The sequence below is a fragment of the Rhinopithecus roxellana genome, chromosome 14, assembly GCF_007565055.1.
Source record: "Rhinopithecus roxellana isolate Shanxi Qingling chromosome 14, ASM756505v1, whole genome shotgun sequence".
Taxonomy (NCBI): Eukaryota; Metazoa; Chordata; class Mammalia; order Primates; family Cercopithecidae; genus Rhinopithecus; species Rhinopithecus roxellana.
In genome coordinates, this window is record NC_044562.1 from 80,259,116 (window position 1) to 80,276,509 (window position 17,394).

Consider the following 17,394-nt stretch of genomic DNA (forward strand, 5'->3'; position numbering starts at 1 on the left):
ACTCTTTTTCGTAGCCGGGGAAGTCTGTTATTTATATTTCTGCATGCGAAATATTCATGTTTCAGTCCTGGACTGAGTATCAGAAATCTCTCCATGAAAGGTTTGCATGTGCACCACTAATGTCGGGGTCAGCCGTGTGAAACCCTGTGCAGCTAGACTGCTTTCTCCCTGCAGACTGCAAACCTAAAAGGGTCCTTCAGGCTGTCAGGTAGCCAGTGAGAACTGTCAGAGTCTCAAGCCTGAGGTTCCAGTTGCAGAAGAACCTGCAGACAACCAGTGTGTGAGGCCAAATTCTTTAAAATATGTAGAGATATCTTATTTGAAGAAAAGCTTGTGCGTGTTTGTGTATGTGTGTGCTCATGCACACACGTGTACATGTACGTGTGTGTGCATATGTGTGTATGTGTACATGCATGTATGTATATCACTTGGTCACTGCTTTTGTTGTTAAAGGGAACAGTGGACTTTCTGATCTATTTGACATTGATTTGGGGCTGTGTGATGCTGCATGGGTTGATGTAGACTAGAATTCCACATGCTACTAACTACATTTTCTAGGCCAAGGGCATATTTCTGCGTGTATGGAGGTGCACGCTGAAAGGAATTTTCACTTTTTAGAAGACTCACTGATCCAAAAGACACCTTTGCAGCAAGTCAAATGTAAGGGCAATGGTTTGGAGGGGAGGGGAAAGTACGTGGTTTAGTTATTGTTCTCACAGCCTTGGAGCATATGGCCCGTGGTAGCTGGAGATCCACACATCCAGGAGAGCTTTGATTTCAGGCAAGGCTGTGGGCCGCAGGGCTGATAGGTTCAGCAGTGGTTCTCAACCTTTAGAGCCACACGTAGAGGGCATAAACTGTTTCCTTTCCCCTACCTTACCCACCCTCCAGCCTCAGCAAACTTAGTGGTTCTTTTTTCCTCTAGTATATAGTACTTTCAAAAATTATAAAACACATTTCAACATACAGGAATGTGCAAAGAGTAATCAATACACATGTATCTACCATCTAGAATTTTGTGTGTGTATGCAGAGACCAGATCTCACTGTGTGTCCCAGGCTGGTGTCCTGGGCCCAAGTGATCTTCCATCCTCAGCTTCTCAAAGTGCTTGGATTATAGGCATGAGCCACTGGGTCTGACCTAGAATGTTTTAAATGGTAACATTCTGTCATATTGACTACAGATCTGATTATATAAATTTTAATTTCTGCCATCATATCAATCATGGAAAACACTTTCCCATCTATAGTGCCTCTCACTGCATGCAGCAATTCTTAACTGAAGGCAGGGATATAATTGGGGGAAAGCCTTCCTTTCAGAGATTGCACCTCCTCTCACCCTGCCTGCAGTTTGAGAGCCAGCAGTCTAGAATAAAGAGCAGTGGTCTAGAGGTCCTGAGTCCCAGGTTCTGTTGTCATTTCTGCCATTAATGGCTCCTGGCACAAACCTGACACCTAGTAGGTGAACAATAATGATTTATGGAGAATGGCATGAATTAACCAGCTGTGCTATCTTAGGCAAGCCACTTAATCTCCTTGGCTTCAGTTTCTTCACCTAAAGAATCAGACAAATGGATTAGGTGACCTCTAAGGCCTCTTTCGGTTGTAAAATTATATGATTCTGTGATTGGACCTTTACCTCAGAGGAAGATTAATTTGACAGGAGTGTGAAGGATGGATCAGAGTGAGAGCCAAGAGAGGGGAATACACCTTTCTCTGAATTAGTTGAAGATTTCCTTCGCTACTAGTATTTTTTAAGCACTTACTTACGTTGTTTTTCCCTGTAGTTTACATAGACTGACCATCATTTTCTGCAAAGATCATAAACTTGTTAAGGACTTGTGAAACCCTGTGCAGCTAGACTGCTTTCTCCCTGCAGACTGCAAACCTAAAAGGGTCCTTCAGGCTGTCAGGTAGCCAGTGAGAACTGTCAGAGTCTCAAGCCTGTGACTTTTTTTCCCTATTTCTATGTGCCTCAAAATGTGACTTTTTTTCCCTATTTCTATGTGCCTCAAAATGTAAGGCCTAATAATGGCTTATAGCAGTAGCACAGAGTTCATACAGTGTTTTCACACAGCTCTTGTTAAATCTGCGAGGGAAGCGTTCTTTCCCCTGTTTACTGCAGAGGAAACTGAATGTTGGAGAGGTGAAGTGGCTTGCTGAGCGTCGTTGCTGGTAAGTGGATCAACTCCAAATTGGGCTCACCTGACTAGTCTTCTATTCCCAGTGGAGTCTAGTTCTGACGTAAAGACGCTGCTGTAGGAAGGCCCTGGGATGAGCAGGGACGCTGTTCCATAGCAGCCGTCAGCTTGACCACAGGAAGCTGCCCCTTTCACTTCGTGGCTCTCTTATTTCTGGCCTTCGGTTGTAGGTTCCTTCAGTGTATCCTCATATTGCCTAATCTTTTCATGCCTCATTAAATACAACAGTTTTCCCTCAGGGCTACACATTCATCTGCCAAGGACTATTCCCTGAACAGCAGCTCCCTCAACCTTTTACAGCCCTTTTTCCTTCTGTTGTATGACTGTAGCCATAGCGACAGCCATGTATACATGCATATATGTGAGTGCGTGTGAAATACTCTTTACTTATTCAATCATTTCTTCTCATCTGTGACAGATGATGGTGGCTTGACCTTGGTCAGTAGCAGTGAAGTTTGAGAGAAAGGGATGATATGACAACTCTTACGGAGGTATAGCCCACAGGTCTCGATAGTGGGCCATCACCATCACTTCCTGCCATAAGGAGCTAGGAAAGGGAAATGTATCTGAGAGGAAAAGTGATACATTCTATTTTGGAGATGCTGTGCCTTTTGATGTCTTTTTGGACATTGCATTGAGAGATACCATATAGGTAATTGATAAGCAATTTTCAGCTCTGGGGCAGTATCTGAGATTGAGTTATGGATTTGGAATTAATCATCAAGGTAGAGAATGAAAAGGGGAAATGGTGAAGGATGGAACATTAACATTGAAGAAACAGCCATACAGAGGTAGAGGAGTGTTTGGGGCACAGAGAGAAAGGGCAGCTGGGGAACTGGAGGAGACCAGAAGGAGGTGGTGTTACAGAAGCCAAGGAGAGGCACTTTATAAAAGCCAGACTTGTAAACTCTGCATTCATTCATCTATTCAACAAATACTATCTGTGTACCCAGTAGGCAGGGAAGGGATGTGCACTGGTGAAGATAATGGGTGACATTTTTAAAGTTCCAGCTTTAGTTCAGCTCTGTTGTTCAGACTGTAATGTTGGATCTATTCTTTATCCTTTCTAAGCCTCAGTTTCCTTGTCTCTGAAATAATAAGAGCGTAAGAGCAGTTCCTGCTTTAAGAGTTGCTTTGAGTTTGGAATGAGATAACATATGTAAAACATCAAGCATGTCCCAGCAGATGGGAAATGCTGTTGTCTTAGTCCATTCTGTGCTGATATAACAAAATACCATAGACTGGGTAATTTATAATGACCAGAAATGTGTTGGCTCTTGGTTCTGGAGGCTGGAAAGTCTAAGGTTGAGGGGTGCACCATCTTAAGGTCTTCTTGCTGTGTCTTCCCATGGCAGAAGGGCGAAGAGAGGGTGTGAGACAGAGCAAAAGATTAAACTCACGGCCTCAAGTGCTTTTAGAATTGGCATTAATCCATTTGTGAGGGTGGCGCCCTCATGACCTAACCAGCTCTCATTAGGCCCTACCTCTCAACACAGTCACATCGGGAATGAAGTTTCCAACACATCCCTTTACGGGGAGACATTCAAACCATAGCAGCTATGAATTATTATTTCCCCCTCTCACAGTTGAGGAAACAAGTTACAGAAGGCCAAATAAGTAGTTTGTGGTTTTGAACTCAGATCCCCATCTGCACAAGTCACATTGTCTCCTCATCCTGCCCCAGGTGGCCTCCTTGTCTGAAGTAGAAGTATCGGCCCAGCTCACTGGGAGCCACAGTCCATTTCTCCTCCTGAGACTGCAGGGATGGACTTTGGTTCGGTGCCCAGAGTAGGACAAGAGGCAGACTGAACTGAAAATGATGTCCTGACCAATTCCTGGCTCAGCCTGTTTAAAAGGCCCCCATCCTACTCCTGATAGCAGGGAGATAGTCTAGGAATAGAGTGTGTGGGAATCCTTTTGAAATTCCCCGGACACTAACAGTTGCACCTTCACCTGGAATTTCAGGCAAAAGTAAGGAAGAAGAGGGCTATTGTCTGAGAAATCCTCTGCTGCTTAGGAGGGAGCGACTGCTCCTGGGTCCCTGGGAAGCACTATCCCTGGCACTCTTACAGATACCCTTAGTGGTGTTGCCAACCTCAAAGCTCAGGGAAATAGTTGCCTTTCATCCTCATTTGAGAGCATCCCTGCGGTGGAGGGTACACAATGCCAGTGACAGTTACTGTTTCTGATGCTCTTTGACAATGAGTGGTCTTTGGATTTCTACCGCTTTAATCACTTCTGGGTCTTAGAGTGTGAGTGCCCTCATACTGCTGCTGGCATGGGCTAAGAGACAGTAATGTGAGGCTGAAGGATGCAAATAGTTCTGAGCTGGCATTTTGACTTTGGAGCCCTCCAGGAGCAATAACTCTGTCAGATTGTCCTGACACGGTACATTAAGAGGTGCAGATAAAAGCTACATCCTGTAAAATATATACTTCAATCGCACCTGCCTTCTGCACCTCCACCACCGGGAAGGGATGGGTGTTCACTCGTGTTCTGCATTACCAACCTCTTAGCCAGCTGCCTCATTTGATTGTTTCGTTGTGTCACTTGAAGATGAATTGAAAGAACAAGAAGAAAAACTTTATGCATGCCAATCTGTATCTCTGAACTTCTCACATTAAATAGACATAGAAAAAAAAAAAAGTTTGTCAGCACTGAACATCAATTACTAAACATTTTTTAAAAATCAGGCTGGGCATCGTGGCTCACACCTGTAGTCCTGGCACTTTGGGACCCCGAGGTAGGGAGATCACTTGAGTCCAGAGTTCAACACCAGCCTCAGCAACATAGCAAGACCCTTTTCTCTACAAAAAAATTTAAAAATTAACCCATACTTCAAGCTGCTCAGGAGGCTGAGGAAGGAGGATTGCTTGCCTGAGAGTTCAAGGCTGCAGTGAGCAACAACTGTGCCACTGTACTACCTGGGCAACTGAGTGAGACCTTGTCTCTGAAAGAATCCAAGCAATGAAGAAAATGAATTTCAGTTTTATAAGTTTATGAATTGTTGTTTTCTTTTGGTTAGGTTTCTGTGGCTTTATTTTTCTTTCCCATGATTAATTTCTCCCATGCCTTCAGTCTGTGGGTCAGTGTAATCATTTATATGACTCTTTTTAGTAGATCCTTAAAAAGAACTTTGAAGTTTACCATTTCAGAAAGCTTCATCACCAGAAATCGGTTTGTGTATTACTATCAGCAGAAGTTATATTTGACCTCACTAATGAATGGTAATGGACTGAATCTGGCCCACACATTAGTGTGAGTATTTTAAAGTTAGTATCAACAATTAAAACTATGGAATGTCGTAAAATTTCAAATTTCTTTCTTCTCTGACAAATCCGAATATTGAGCAACATTGAGTCCAGTCCTCTCTGGCCATAACCTGCAGGCACTGAATAGTGGTTGTCCCCTTTAGATGGGGAAGAAACTTTCCAGCTGGCACAGTCCCCACATCTCCCTGGTTATTAATACATTCTGATTTATTCAAAGTTCCTGCAATAGTGCTTACAAATGGTGGGTAAGAGCATAAATGGGTGCAACTTAAATGAAGGGGAATTTCATAATATGTGTCAGATTACAAATGCATATATCCTTTGACCAAGCAATTCACCTCTAGACATTTATTTTTATACTCCTATTTATGCAAAATGACATATGAATAAGGTTATTTATTGAAGCACTCTTTATAATAGTGAAAGATTGGAAACAATCTGTTCATAGAATGGGAACTGGTGAAAAAAGGCTGTAGCATCCCAGGGAAGACTATGTAGTTATAAAGAAAAGAATGAGAAAACTCTCTACAAACTACCATGGAGAAATTCCAAGATGGTATTATGTTAAAAGAGAGGCAAGATATGAAACAGTGGATATACTGTGCTATCATTTGTATTCAGTATGTATGTGTATTTGCTAGTGCATGCATAAAACATCAAGAAGTATGCACCAAATTCGTAAAACACTGATCGCCCCTGGAAGGGCAACCAGGTAGTTGGGCGACAGGAGTGAGAGGGCCAATTTTCACAGAATATTTAATGCCCCGTTGTACCTTTTAATTTTTAAGCCATATGATTGTATCACCTACTTAAAAAGTAAATGTCCTGTCTGAGTTCTGTATGCATTTGCATTTTCAGTGCAATGAGCTATAAGGGGCTGTATCTTACCAAATTTAAGAGTTTTTATTTTAGGATTAAAAGGATTTTTAATAAAAATTATCAAAGGCAGCCTGAGTGTTGAAACTGTTACTCTCAAGTTTTTATCATTTCCTGTATAAAGTTTCACAGACTTAGTTTCTGGCCTTAAATCATACCTATTTTCAGCTTCCCTGAAATCAAGAGTGTCCTGTGCCATATCAATGAAAGTAAATGTACTTTCAATTAAAGGTGTTAAGTATGAGTCTGAAAAGATTAATTCTTTATAAAAGGATGACCTTCAGTAGTTTGCTCCAATTAGGCATTTTTCCAGCTATATTTCATCTTGATGGGACAAGTCTACTACTCACAATCAATCACTGTGATCTTTTCAAAGGCAAGTATTTTAGGTCCAGAGTCATAAAAGAATGACTTGACTACGCAGCCTCCATAACTTGAACCACAGTTGATATAGATAGAGATTATGGGTGTTGGATATTACTTTTTGTGTTATTAATATTTGAAGCATCAGGATATGCATAATGATATTCTGGGTACAGTTCTTTCACCTCTCTTCTCATGACCTTACTAGAATAAATTTCTTTAAATAAGACCGATGGAAAGGAAGAGAGGAAATGAACAATGACACAAATTAATGTCCAACCAAATTCCTCATTTTTTCCCTGTCATTTTATTATTAAGTACATTATAAATACTTACTTTCCTCATGGTTGTTTTCTTATTGGACTACTTTAGTTTGAAGTGAATCATTGCTCATATACAGCACACAAAACCAAGACTATTAAGGAAATGAATGCTTGGTAATTGTTTTATGGGAACATGCAAAATCTTGGAGAATAATACTGCTTTATCTTAAAGGAATTGAGCATTTCTGTTTGTATTTGGTACCCTCAGTATGGAATTATTGGCCTTCACTCTGCCATTCATTAAATTTGTAAACTTGGAGAAGCTGTTGAACACAATCATGGAAAAAATGGAAAACAAATAATACTTCTTTGCATATCTCAAAGGTTAATTATTGAAATTAAATGAGATTATATATGATATATATTACATATCATCTCATTTGATTATATATGATATATACATATATGTATATTATCTGTACATACATATGTATGTGTATACATTTATATATTAGTGTTACTTAAAATGTAGTCCAGTGACCCTGGGAGTCCTTGAGACCCTTTCAGGGAGCCCATGAGGTCAAAACTATTTTTATAATAATAGCAAGAAATTACTTGCCTATTTCACTCTTTCACACATATTCAGTGGAATTTTTCAATTCCTGTCGCTATAACATTCGACATTGCAACAGATTGCAGAAACAGTTGTAAGATTCGAGCTATCCTAAGCCCAATATTATAGAGGTTTACAAAAACGTGAAACAGTGGGCTCTTTTTCGCTGACTGGTTTTCATTTTGAAAAGGAAAGTAATTTTTCATATAAAATTTACATTAACATATAATGGGTTATTGTCATTTTCAAATAAATTAATAAATATTTTTTAATTATCAATTTTAATTTCTAATACAGTAAACTTTGATAGATATAGTCCATATAAACAAAATCTCTTTAGGGGTCCTCAGTACTTTTTAAGAACATAAAAGTGTTCTAAGACCAAAAAGTTTGAGAACTGCTGATATATATGAAAGCACTAAGTAAATGTGCAGTGGTGACATTGGTGGTTTATTAAGAAACTTTGCCAGGCGCAGTGGCTCACGCCTGTAATCCTGGCACTTTGGGAGGCTGAGGCAGGCGGATCACTTGAGGTCAGGAGTTCAAGACCAGCCTGACCAACATGGTGAAACCCCATCTCTACTGAAAATACAAAAAATTAGCTGGGCTTGGTGGTACACTCCTGTAGTCCCAGCTGCTTGGGAGGCTGAGGCAGGAAAATTGCTAGCTAGAACCTGGGAGGCAGAGGTTGCAGTGAGCAAAGATCTTGCCACTGCATTCCAGCCTGGGTGACAGGCGACAGAGCAAAACTCCATCTCAAAAAAATAAATAAATGAAAAGAAAGTTTAAGCTGTTTAAACAATGCAGCACGCCAATCATCCTCCCACTGTAGGCACTGTTGTGAGTGGTACACTCCACCTCCAAGGCAGGATTCTTTAGTAATAAAATAGAACAATTACAACAATATAGTGTCAAAGAATATGTGAATGTGGTCTCTCTCTCAAAATATTTTACTGTGCTGACGTGGATAACCGAAACCATGGAACATGAAACCAAAGATAAAGGGGGACTGCTGTATCTACTTTCTTTTAGGGTGAAGATCCACAGTTTTCACAGTTTTCAGATTTCCACAGGTCCTAAAAGAAGCACAGTTATAGAAACTGCTGCAGTCCCAGGTCCCATTTTAGCCCTGAGGGGAGTAGTGATAAAGTCAAGGTTGGGGAAACCTGAGGGGAGATGCAAAGTTCAAGGTCCAAGGCTCTCATATCTGGGTGTGGGGTTGGACGTGTCTTGAGTTCTTGGCCCTTTACTTCTCCCTGTTTTGTTTGTGGAAAGGTGGGAGACTTGGGCTGACTTTCTAGACACTGAGGAAAAGGGCATTCTTTCAGTGAGTGCCACGCCTTGTGCATAGTTGTGGGCTTCCTCACTCTTAGTGTGGTTGGATGTGGTAGGACATAAAGAACCAAAATCAGGCTGTGGACCAAAAAGGACCCAGAGACAAGCTTCGTTGTGGTTTGGGCATGGTTCACAGAGACCAGGAGGTTTTACACAGAGCTTGAGAGTGCAGATGCTCAATTTCCCAGCTCCTCAGGAGGATGTTCAGGGATGGGTATTCAGGCCATCTCTGACTCTGTCTTAGACACTTTCAGAGACTGAGCTAATACTAGTTCATGTTTCCTACTGCAACTTCCTTCCTTCCTTCCTTTCCTTTCCTTTCCTTTCCTTTCCTTTCCTTTCCTTTCCTTTCCTTTCCTTTCCTTTCCTTTCCTTTCCTTTCCTGTCCTGTCCTGTCCTGTCCTGTCCTGTCCTGTCCTGTCCTTTCTTTCCCTCTTTGTCAAAATGAGACAAACTCTTGCTCTGTCGCCCAAGCTGTAGTGCAGTGGTGTGATCTCAGCTAACTGCAACTTCCACCTCCCAGGTTTCAGTTCTCCTGCCGCAGCTTCCTGAGTAGCTGGGATTATAGGGATGTGCCACCATTCCCAGCTAATTTTTGTATTTTTAGTAGAAATGGGGTTTCACCATGTAGGCCAGGCTGGTCTCGAACTCCTAACCTCAAGTGATCCATCCGCCTCAGCCTCTCAAAGTGCGGGGATTACAGGCATGAGCCACCGTGCCCGGCTTCTACTGCAATTTCTTAAGATGTTTTTATTATTAACCTTACTTACAGCATCTGTTGATACTTACAATATTTTAGTGTTCTTATAAGAATTTGAAACTATTCTAATTATAGCTCACTGCCTCTTATTATCATTTCTTAAAATTAATTTGAATGGAAAACTTGTGTCTCAGACATTTATGTATTTCATATCTCCCCGTGCCATTTAATTTTTAAATTGCATATACATATATATTTTTCAGTTTTCTGTTAGCCTTTACAGTTACTTAAAGTTTTATATATTCCTGGGGCAAAATGTTGCAAAATTGCCCACTGAATATATAAAACTTTTAAATTTAGATAAAATTTTAAACTACTAAATGTGTATGTTTTTCTTGGTGTTGTGCTGCATGATTTAATGTGTGGTGCTTCTTGAATTCTGTCACTGAGACCGTCTTCCCTGTTTATTTCACTTTTAAAAATGATTTAATAAAATACTATTTTTCAAGAAAAAATACGAAAAATGCAGTGGATACCATTTATTTTAGACTAAAGGCTTCTGAAATTTTTAATGAAATTATATTGGCCGGGTGTGGTGGCTCATGTCTGTGATCCCAGCACTTTGGGAGGCCGAGGCTGGGGGCATCACCTGAGGTCAGGAGTTTGAGACCAGCCTGACCAACATGGAAAAACCCCATCTCTACTAAAAATACAAAAAATTAGCCGGGCGTGGTGGCACATGCCGGTAATTCCAGCTACTCAGGAGGCTGAACCTGGGAGACAGAGGTTGCAGTGAGATTGCACCATCGCACTCCAGCCTGGGCAACAAGAGTGAAACTCTGTCTCAAAAAAATAAAAAAGAAGAAATTATATTCAAAGTTTCCTGTTCAGTGCAGATTTTATAAAATGAACATTTTGTTTTTGGAATTTTGTGATATAAGCATGTTTATATAAGGTAAATTCAATCAAATTAAACAAATCTCTTCATTATTATTGTCGTAACTATCTTTCCCAGTTAACAAAATACTTAGAGGTAACCTCAAACTGTAAAATGTTATCCACGTTAGTAGCATCTTGTGAAAATCTGAATACATGTAAGTTCGACTAAACTCTGCTTTGCTAGACTTTAATGTATTATATGTTATGTATTTCAGAAACTCCAGAAAGGAACTTAATGACATACGATTTGAGTTTACTCCAGGAAGAGGTAAGTTTTAATTGAAGTTATTATTTTATTGCCTCAAAGAGCATTACAGAAATTGATTACAAGCATGTGGTTATAATTTGCCGTTTAAAACTGCTTTGTTTAATAATGAAGGAAGGAAGGAGAGATAGATGGAAGGAAGGACTTTTGATACTTCTAAGGATTCCAAACCAAATCATGACTGACTACGTGAATCTCAGTGACACATGCAGCACAGTATACATACAAATATAAGTTAGATATATTAGCTCAACCGTGAAAATAAGTATTGCTATGGTAATGCAGGCCCTAAAGCAAATGATGATGAATGTAATGAGAAGCATACCACAATCCTAATGAGGGATGAGCAGCAAACAGTGGGATCATACAAAAAGGTAACATACTTTGCTTCTGTGATCTCAGTTCAGATTACGTGAAGCCTCCATTGGGGAGTGTTTACTAAAATTTTGAAAACTCCGAAGTACAAGAACTTTCTAGCTTGTTAGGTGGTCCATCAGTAAACTCTTTGACACCCTGTGGTTATTACCTGCAGGAAGACACAAACTCAGATGTCCACAGAAACCAAAGTGAATAGTGTGTACTTCGGGAAACTGGAGGATCTCCTATCTAATTTCATTCATGTTCAGTAGTGTTTTTTTTTTTTTTTTTTTGCAAAGGCCACTAGCTAAACAAAATATTCCTGGGCAATGCTTGGCCATAGGCTTACTGGTCCCTGATTGCTAGTCTTCTATAAATGCAAAGATTTCAGGATTCCTGGTATATTTGAATTAAACTAAAATATGAAGTATCTTTTTAAAATAAATGTACAGGCCAGGCACGGTGGCTCACACCTGTAATCTCAGCACTTTGGGAGGCTGAGGCGGGGGATCAGTTGATGCTAGGAGTGTGAGACCAGCCTGGCCAACATGGTGAAACCCCCTATCTACTAAAAATACAAAAACCAGCTGGGTGTGATGGTGCACAGCTCTAGTCTCAGCTACTTGGGAGGCTGAGGCAAGAGAATCACTTGAACCTGGGAGGCAGAGGGTGCAGTGAGCCAAGATTGTGCTACTGCACTCCAGCCCGGGCGACAGAGCGAGACTCTGTCTCAATGAATAAATGGACATAAGGCCCTAGTGGATTTGCTAATTGATCTTTCTTTCCGGAGATATCCATCTTTGACAATTTAGAGTTGGTTTATGAAATTGTACAGCACCAGGTAGTATTGTCAAAAAGCTATCTATTTTGTCATAATGTAAAAATGTTGACCAGGCCATGCTGTGATAAAATCTAGTAATTATTTGTTTCAAGTACAGCAAGTAGAAAGAACAGATTCTTATTTTAAGGTTGTTTCTTTACATCTGATTGTTTAAAATTGACTATGGCAATGAAAATCAATTTAAATTTTAAGAGGTAACAAAGAAGTGAATATGAGCTCAGGACTTTTGTGGGTAACATGGCCCTGTCAGCATTATTGGGCTATTGGCACTGGCTTTGGCAGCTGCCTTTGCCACATTTAGATTAACAGTCCCTGCTTCTGTTGCACAGACAGAACCCATAGCATTGTCTGCCTAATGACAGCCAGCCTTCACTGGATGGCAGAGCTCAGGCCCATTATTGAAGGAAGCACTATGCATATATCACTGCATCTCTGTGACTATTGATGCTGTCTGTATTTCAGACTTTGCTTGCAGTAAATCTGTGTGCAGTCCACATGCATTATGCTTGTGCTGTATATACACGTGAATATATATGGCACAAAATGTATAACGTAAACACATAAAATATGCTCTTTCCTCACTTGAGGACAAGCCCTTTGTGTTTAGTGTGTCCCATGTGCTCTGGAAACCAGAAATTAATACATGAATATTTATTCTGTTTAGGCACCAGGGATGTTAAACAGCTTAAAGAAAAATAGATTGCTAATGAAACATGAAATAAGTTATTTCACATTTCTGTTCCAAACTATTACTGGTATCTTACTTCCATGCATACAAAATGCCTAATGGCACACATGCAGATATGGAATATTTCCCATTTGGATCAACCAGCAGTACCTGTTTGCCATTTTGGCATGCGTGACTCGTCTGGTGCCCAGGAGTCCTGAAAACAGTAGGACATGCTGTATGCTTTAATCATTTGGGAATGTCAGTCATTTTGGTACTGTTTTAGTGCTATCCCTCAATGCAGCTTTGATTATTTCATTTTTGGCTACCTTCTGTGATTATAGCTCCTTACTTAAGTGTAAGATCTTACTGATACTTTAGAAAGGATGGGTAACACATCCAAATGCTTCAGCAGATGACCAATCAGTAGAAATATAATGAATGACTGCCTGCTATCTGCCCAGTGCCTACTAGGTGTTAGGTTCTTTAATTCAGTTCACTTATTTCCCTAAAGATTTGGGTAACGTCTAGGAAGATGCCAGTTACGAGGCTGAATGTTCTAGCACCTTCAGAAAGCTACATCATGTTCAGGGTAGCGCCTCTCATTATGCTACCCTAACTTCCATGATTATGGGATCATTTTATCATGAAGAGACTTCGTAAGGTGTTTTTTTTTTTTTTTCTTTTCTTTTCTTTTTTAAAAATAGACAGGGTTTCACTCTGTCACCCTGGCTGGAGCTCACTGCAGCCTTGACCTCCCAGGCTCAAGTGATCCTTCCACTCAGCCTCCCAAGTAGCTGGGACCACAGGTACATGCCACCATGCCCAGCTAATTTTTTACGTTTTGTAGAGACGGGGTCTCCCTATGTTGCCCAGACTGGTCTGTAACTCCTGGGCTCAAGCAATCATCTCGCCTTGGCCTCCTAAAGTGCTGGAATTACAGATATGAGCCGTTGCACTGGGCCAAGGTGTTTTTTGTACTGCTAGCAAAAAGGACAAAGCCTAAGACAAGCTCATCTTATATGGAACTTTGTAGTTTAGTAAGATTCCTATATATTTCTTTGCCGTTTACTTCATTTTATTCCATTTCATTATGACTTCATTGTGAAATGGAATCAGTAAAATGGCAGAATACCACAGTTTCTCTGGAGGTGTAAAGTGTAAGGTGTGTTTCAAATGATCTTTGGCTGCTGCATCATCATCATAGTTACCATTTATTGAGTATTTACTGTGTGTCAGACACTAGGCAAACTCTTTAAACCCCAAGAATTGTGAAACACAAATGTACCTCCAGCTGCACACTCACATGTATATGCACACATGCAAACATATACACACAAACACACACACACACACACACACACACCGGCCCAGTTACATAGTCACCACATCTGAAGCACAGATGAAGTAAGGAAACGCAGTTTATGTTTAGGGCAGCTTTTGGTGTCACAAACCGCAATTCCGTTTAGATGCTCATTCGATTTAGCAATTGTGCTTTCAGGTGCCCCCTGACTTTGGAAGACATTTCTGTCAAACCCCCATCTAGAGTGTTACAGCCCGCTGAGCCAGTTTCTTCTTATCAAGCTACGGTTCTAAATATTTGTGAAAAATATCCGAAGTCCCTGGGGACCAAGTCAGCTCCCTTGAACCAAGTGAGCTCCCTTGTGAAAACGTGGGGGTTTCTAACAGTTCTCCTGAGCACATTGTAATTTATCAGTTTCTCTTTACAAAGCCTTCAAATAGAAGGTTACAGTGTTATCATGTTCATTCGTAACCTTTCAATTAAGTAATTCCGGCTGTATTCACTTGCCACGGCCTCTTTAGTCCCATCCTTAGGAGATTGCGAACTCCTGTCACTTATCATTGAGAAAGTATGGTATTTTATTCAACCACATTTTTCTAAGACAGTGAATCTGTTGCTATCAAATGATCAATGTCATGTTAAAGGAGTTTCTTAATAGCATACATTTAAATAGCTCGTCTTAATAGTCCAGCAAGCTCTTAGGCTGTTTGTACACATGCAAGGTTATATCAGATGCTACCCATTCAACCTTTGCTATAAATTCACTGCATAGCTACTAATGATAGAAAAGGATTGATGATGGTGGGTGGGATTAACCTTGGCAGGAAAGAGAAGCAGTGTGATAGGGAACAGTTATAACTTCCGGAGGCACATTTGAAGATTAATTCAGATAGTAGCCAGAGGGCACAAGTGTTTTATTTCGCCAAAAATGGAAAAAATAATTTTGTGTAACTTCTGTTGAATAAATAGCAAGATGCAAATGGCACGTGGCAAAATGTATTTCATGTTGCTTCTGATTTTGTCTTGATAGAGTCTGAATTGTTGAATTAAAACTCATGGATGATTTTCGTAAATGAAATATATATATTTTACATTGTACTGGGTTGTTGATTTTTATGTTATAGTTACTAATACATATTCATTTCACATTTGGACAGATACAGCAGATGGTGTATCTCAGGAGCTCTTCTCTGCTGGCTTAGTGGATGGTCACGATGTAGTTATAGGTAAATTGTTTTTTAGTATGCACTGTCATTTTGTTGGTATATAAAATGGAAATGTGTTTGGAAGCAAAAGTGTTCATTAAGGAATAATTCACTCTGAATATTTGAAGAATTCTTCTTGAATTCTTATCTTTTATGTAGAAGTATATTTAAGAATCATGTTTGGACAGGTGCCATGGCTCATGCCTATAATCCCAGCACTTTGGGAGGCCAAGGTGGGTGGATCACCTGAGGTCAGGAGTTAGAGACCAGCCTGGCCTATTTGGTGAAACCCCGCTTCTATTAAAAACACAAAATTAGCTGGGCATGGGTGGTGTATGCCCGTAGTCTCAACTACTCGGGAAGCTGAGGCAGGAGAATCTCTTGAACCTGGGTGGCGGAGGTTGCAGTGAGCCGAGATCGCACCATTGCACAACAAAAGTGAAACTCCGTCTCAAAAAAAAAAGAATCATATTTAATTTTCTTTTTTTCAAAAGCTCTTAATGTAATCCTGTCTCATGTATCTGGACATGATTTATCCAATGAGGAGCCTTATTTATTGGAAATATAACAAAGAACTCAGAAGACCCAAAAGTCCATGATGTAACAAAAATAAGATGCTGTAAATTCTGTTCACTAAAGCATAGGAACCTTTGAAACCCTTACTCGGAGTTTCTATATTCTTTCTTTGGACACAGTTCTAATAAACTTAGAATTCGTTTTTTCAGCTCTCAGCAATATTCATTGTAAAATCTCAGGTTTGGATGGGAACGTAAAGATCATTCAGGCCAGTTCTTTCACTGTATAGATCAGGAAATGAATTCCTAAAGAGGTTCCGTGGTGTGCCCAGAACCATGCAGCTGGGACGTGGCAGAACGATTTCACTTTTTGGGTCTTTCTGCCTCCTTTAGAATCATAAGATAGCTGTACAGAGATAGGGGAGCCTGCTCAACACAGACTGCTGATAGGAGCAAGCAACCACCCATAGACCTCCTGACAAAGCAAAGGAGGCGGAAAAGGTCTAAGAGGCAGACAGCTGTCTGAGAAAATGTGTAGCCTGGTTCCACCTAGAGTGAGGATGAGTAGCTCCATGCTCTTCAGCAAATTCTGACTTTATAGAGATTTTACCATGTATAATGATAATAACCCTAACTAATCAAGGTTAGTTAGCATATTAATAATTATGTTAATATATTATATTATTAACTCTACTAACATTATTTAGGGGACTATATATTATGATAATGCCTTATTAAAAATATTCAACTCAAAACTGATGTTTGAAATGACATGCTCCCCTTAAATGATATGGTTTATGTTTGTTTTTGTTTTTGTTTTTTTGAAACAGGGTCTCACTCTGTCACCCAGGCTAGAGTGCAGTGGTGTAATCTTGGCCCACTGCAACCTCCGCCTCCTGGGTCCAGGCAATTCTCATGCCTCAGCCTCCCGAGTAGCTTGGGACTACAGGCACGTGCCACCATTCCCGGCTAATTTTTGTATTTTTAGTAGAGACAGGGTTTCGCCATGTTGGCCAGGCTGGTTTTGAACTCCTGACCTCAAGTGATCCACCTGCCTTGGCCTCCCAGAGTGCTGGGATTACAGGTGTGAGCCACCGCTCCCAGCCCCTTAAATGATATGTTTTAATTAAAAAAAATAACTTATTCAAAATAAGTCATTCCCCAATAACGCTGGAGTATGTGACTGAAGAGGGAATTTAAGGTAGATACACACACCTATCAGAATAATTTGTTCCTAGTAACTTTGGAATATAAATCATTATAAAGTGAATTATTTTATGTAAATAAGAGGAACTGAGTTTATAGTGGGAGATTAGAATTCTGACTAAAGACATAATATCCAGTATGTTCTTTATATACAGTTGATATGTCATAAATGCAGATACAAAGATACCTTTATCATTAGAAAAAAATAGGTTTTTTCCCTATTGATTTTACATCAAGTGTTCACATTGATTTCACAATGAAGCTCTAACTCCTTTGCCAAGTGACTCCATACATGAGGGGACACAGACATATTTTAAAGGAAAGTGACTTAACATGCATTTATGTGGTGTGAATGTGTATTCCCTTATATATTTTGTCTTTCACATTTTCCTTTACAATCTTGTGAGGTTTAAGGCCAGCTAAGTTCTCACCTAAGTTTTCTAATCAAATGTGAGAGGGAAGCTGAGAAAAAAG

At 40.0% G+C, this 17,394-nt stretch overlaps 1 protein-coding gene across 1 annotated transcript in view; it reads left to right on the plus strand.

Annotated features, from left to right (window-relative positions):
• The window catches only part of STK39 (serine/threonine kinase 39), a 303,051-nt gene that overhangs the window by 222,095 nt on the left and 63,562 nt on the right, over positions 1 to 17,394 (plus strand). The window contains exons 15-16 of the mRNA XM_030916644.1: positions 10,777 to 10,829; positions 15,152 to 15,220. Of these exons, the coding sequence (XP_030772504.1) occupies positions 10,777 to 10,829; positions 15,152 to 15,220 (122 nt within the window). The remainder of the gene's footprint in view (positions 1 to 10,776; positions 10,830 to 15,151; positions 15,221 to 17,394) is intronic.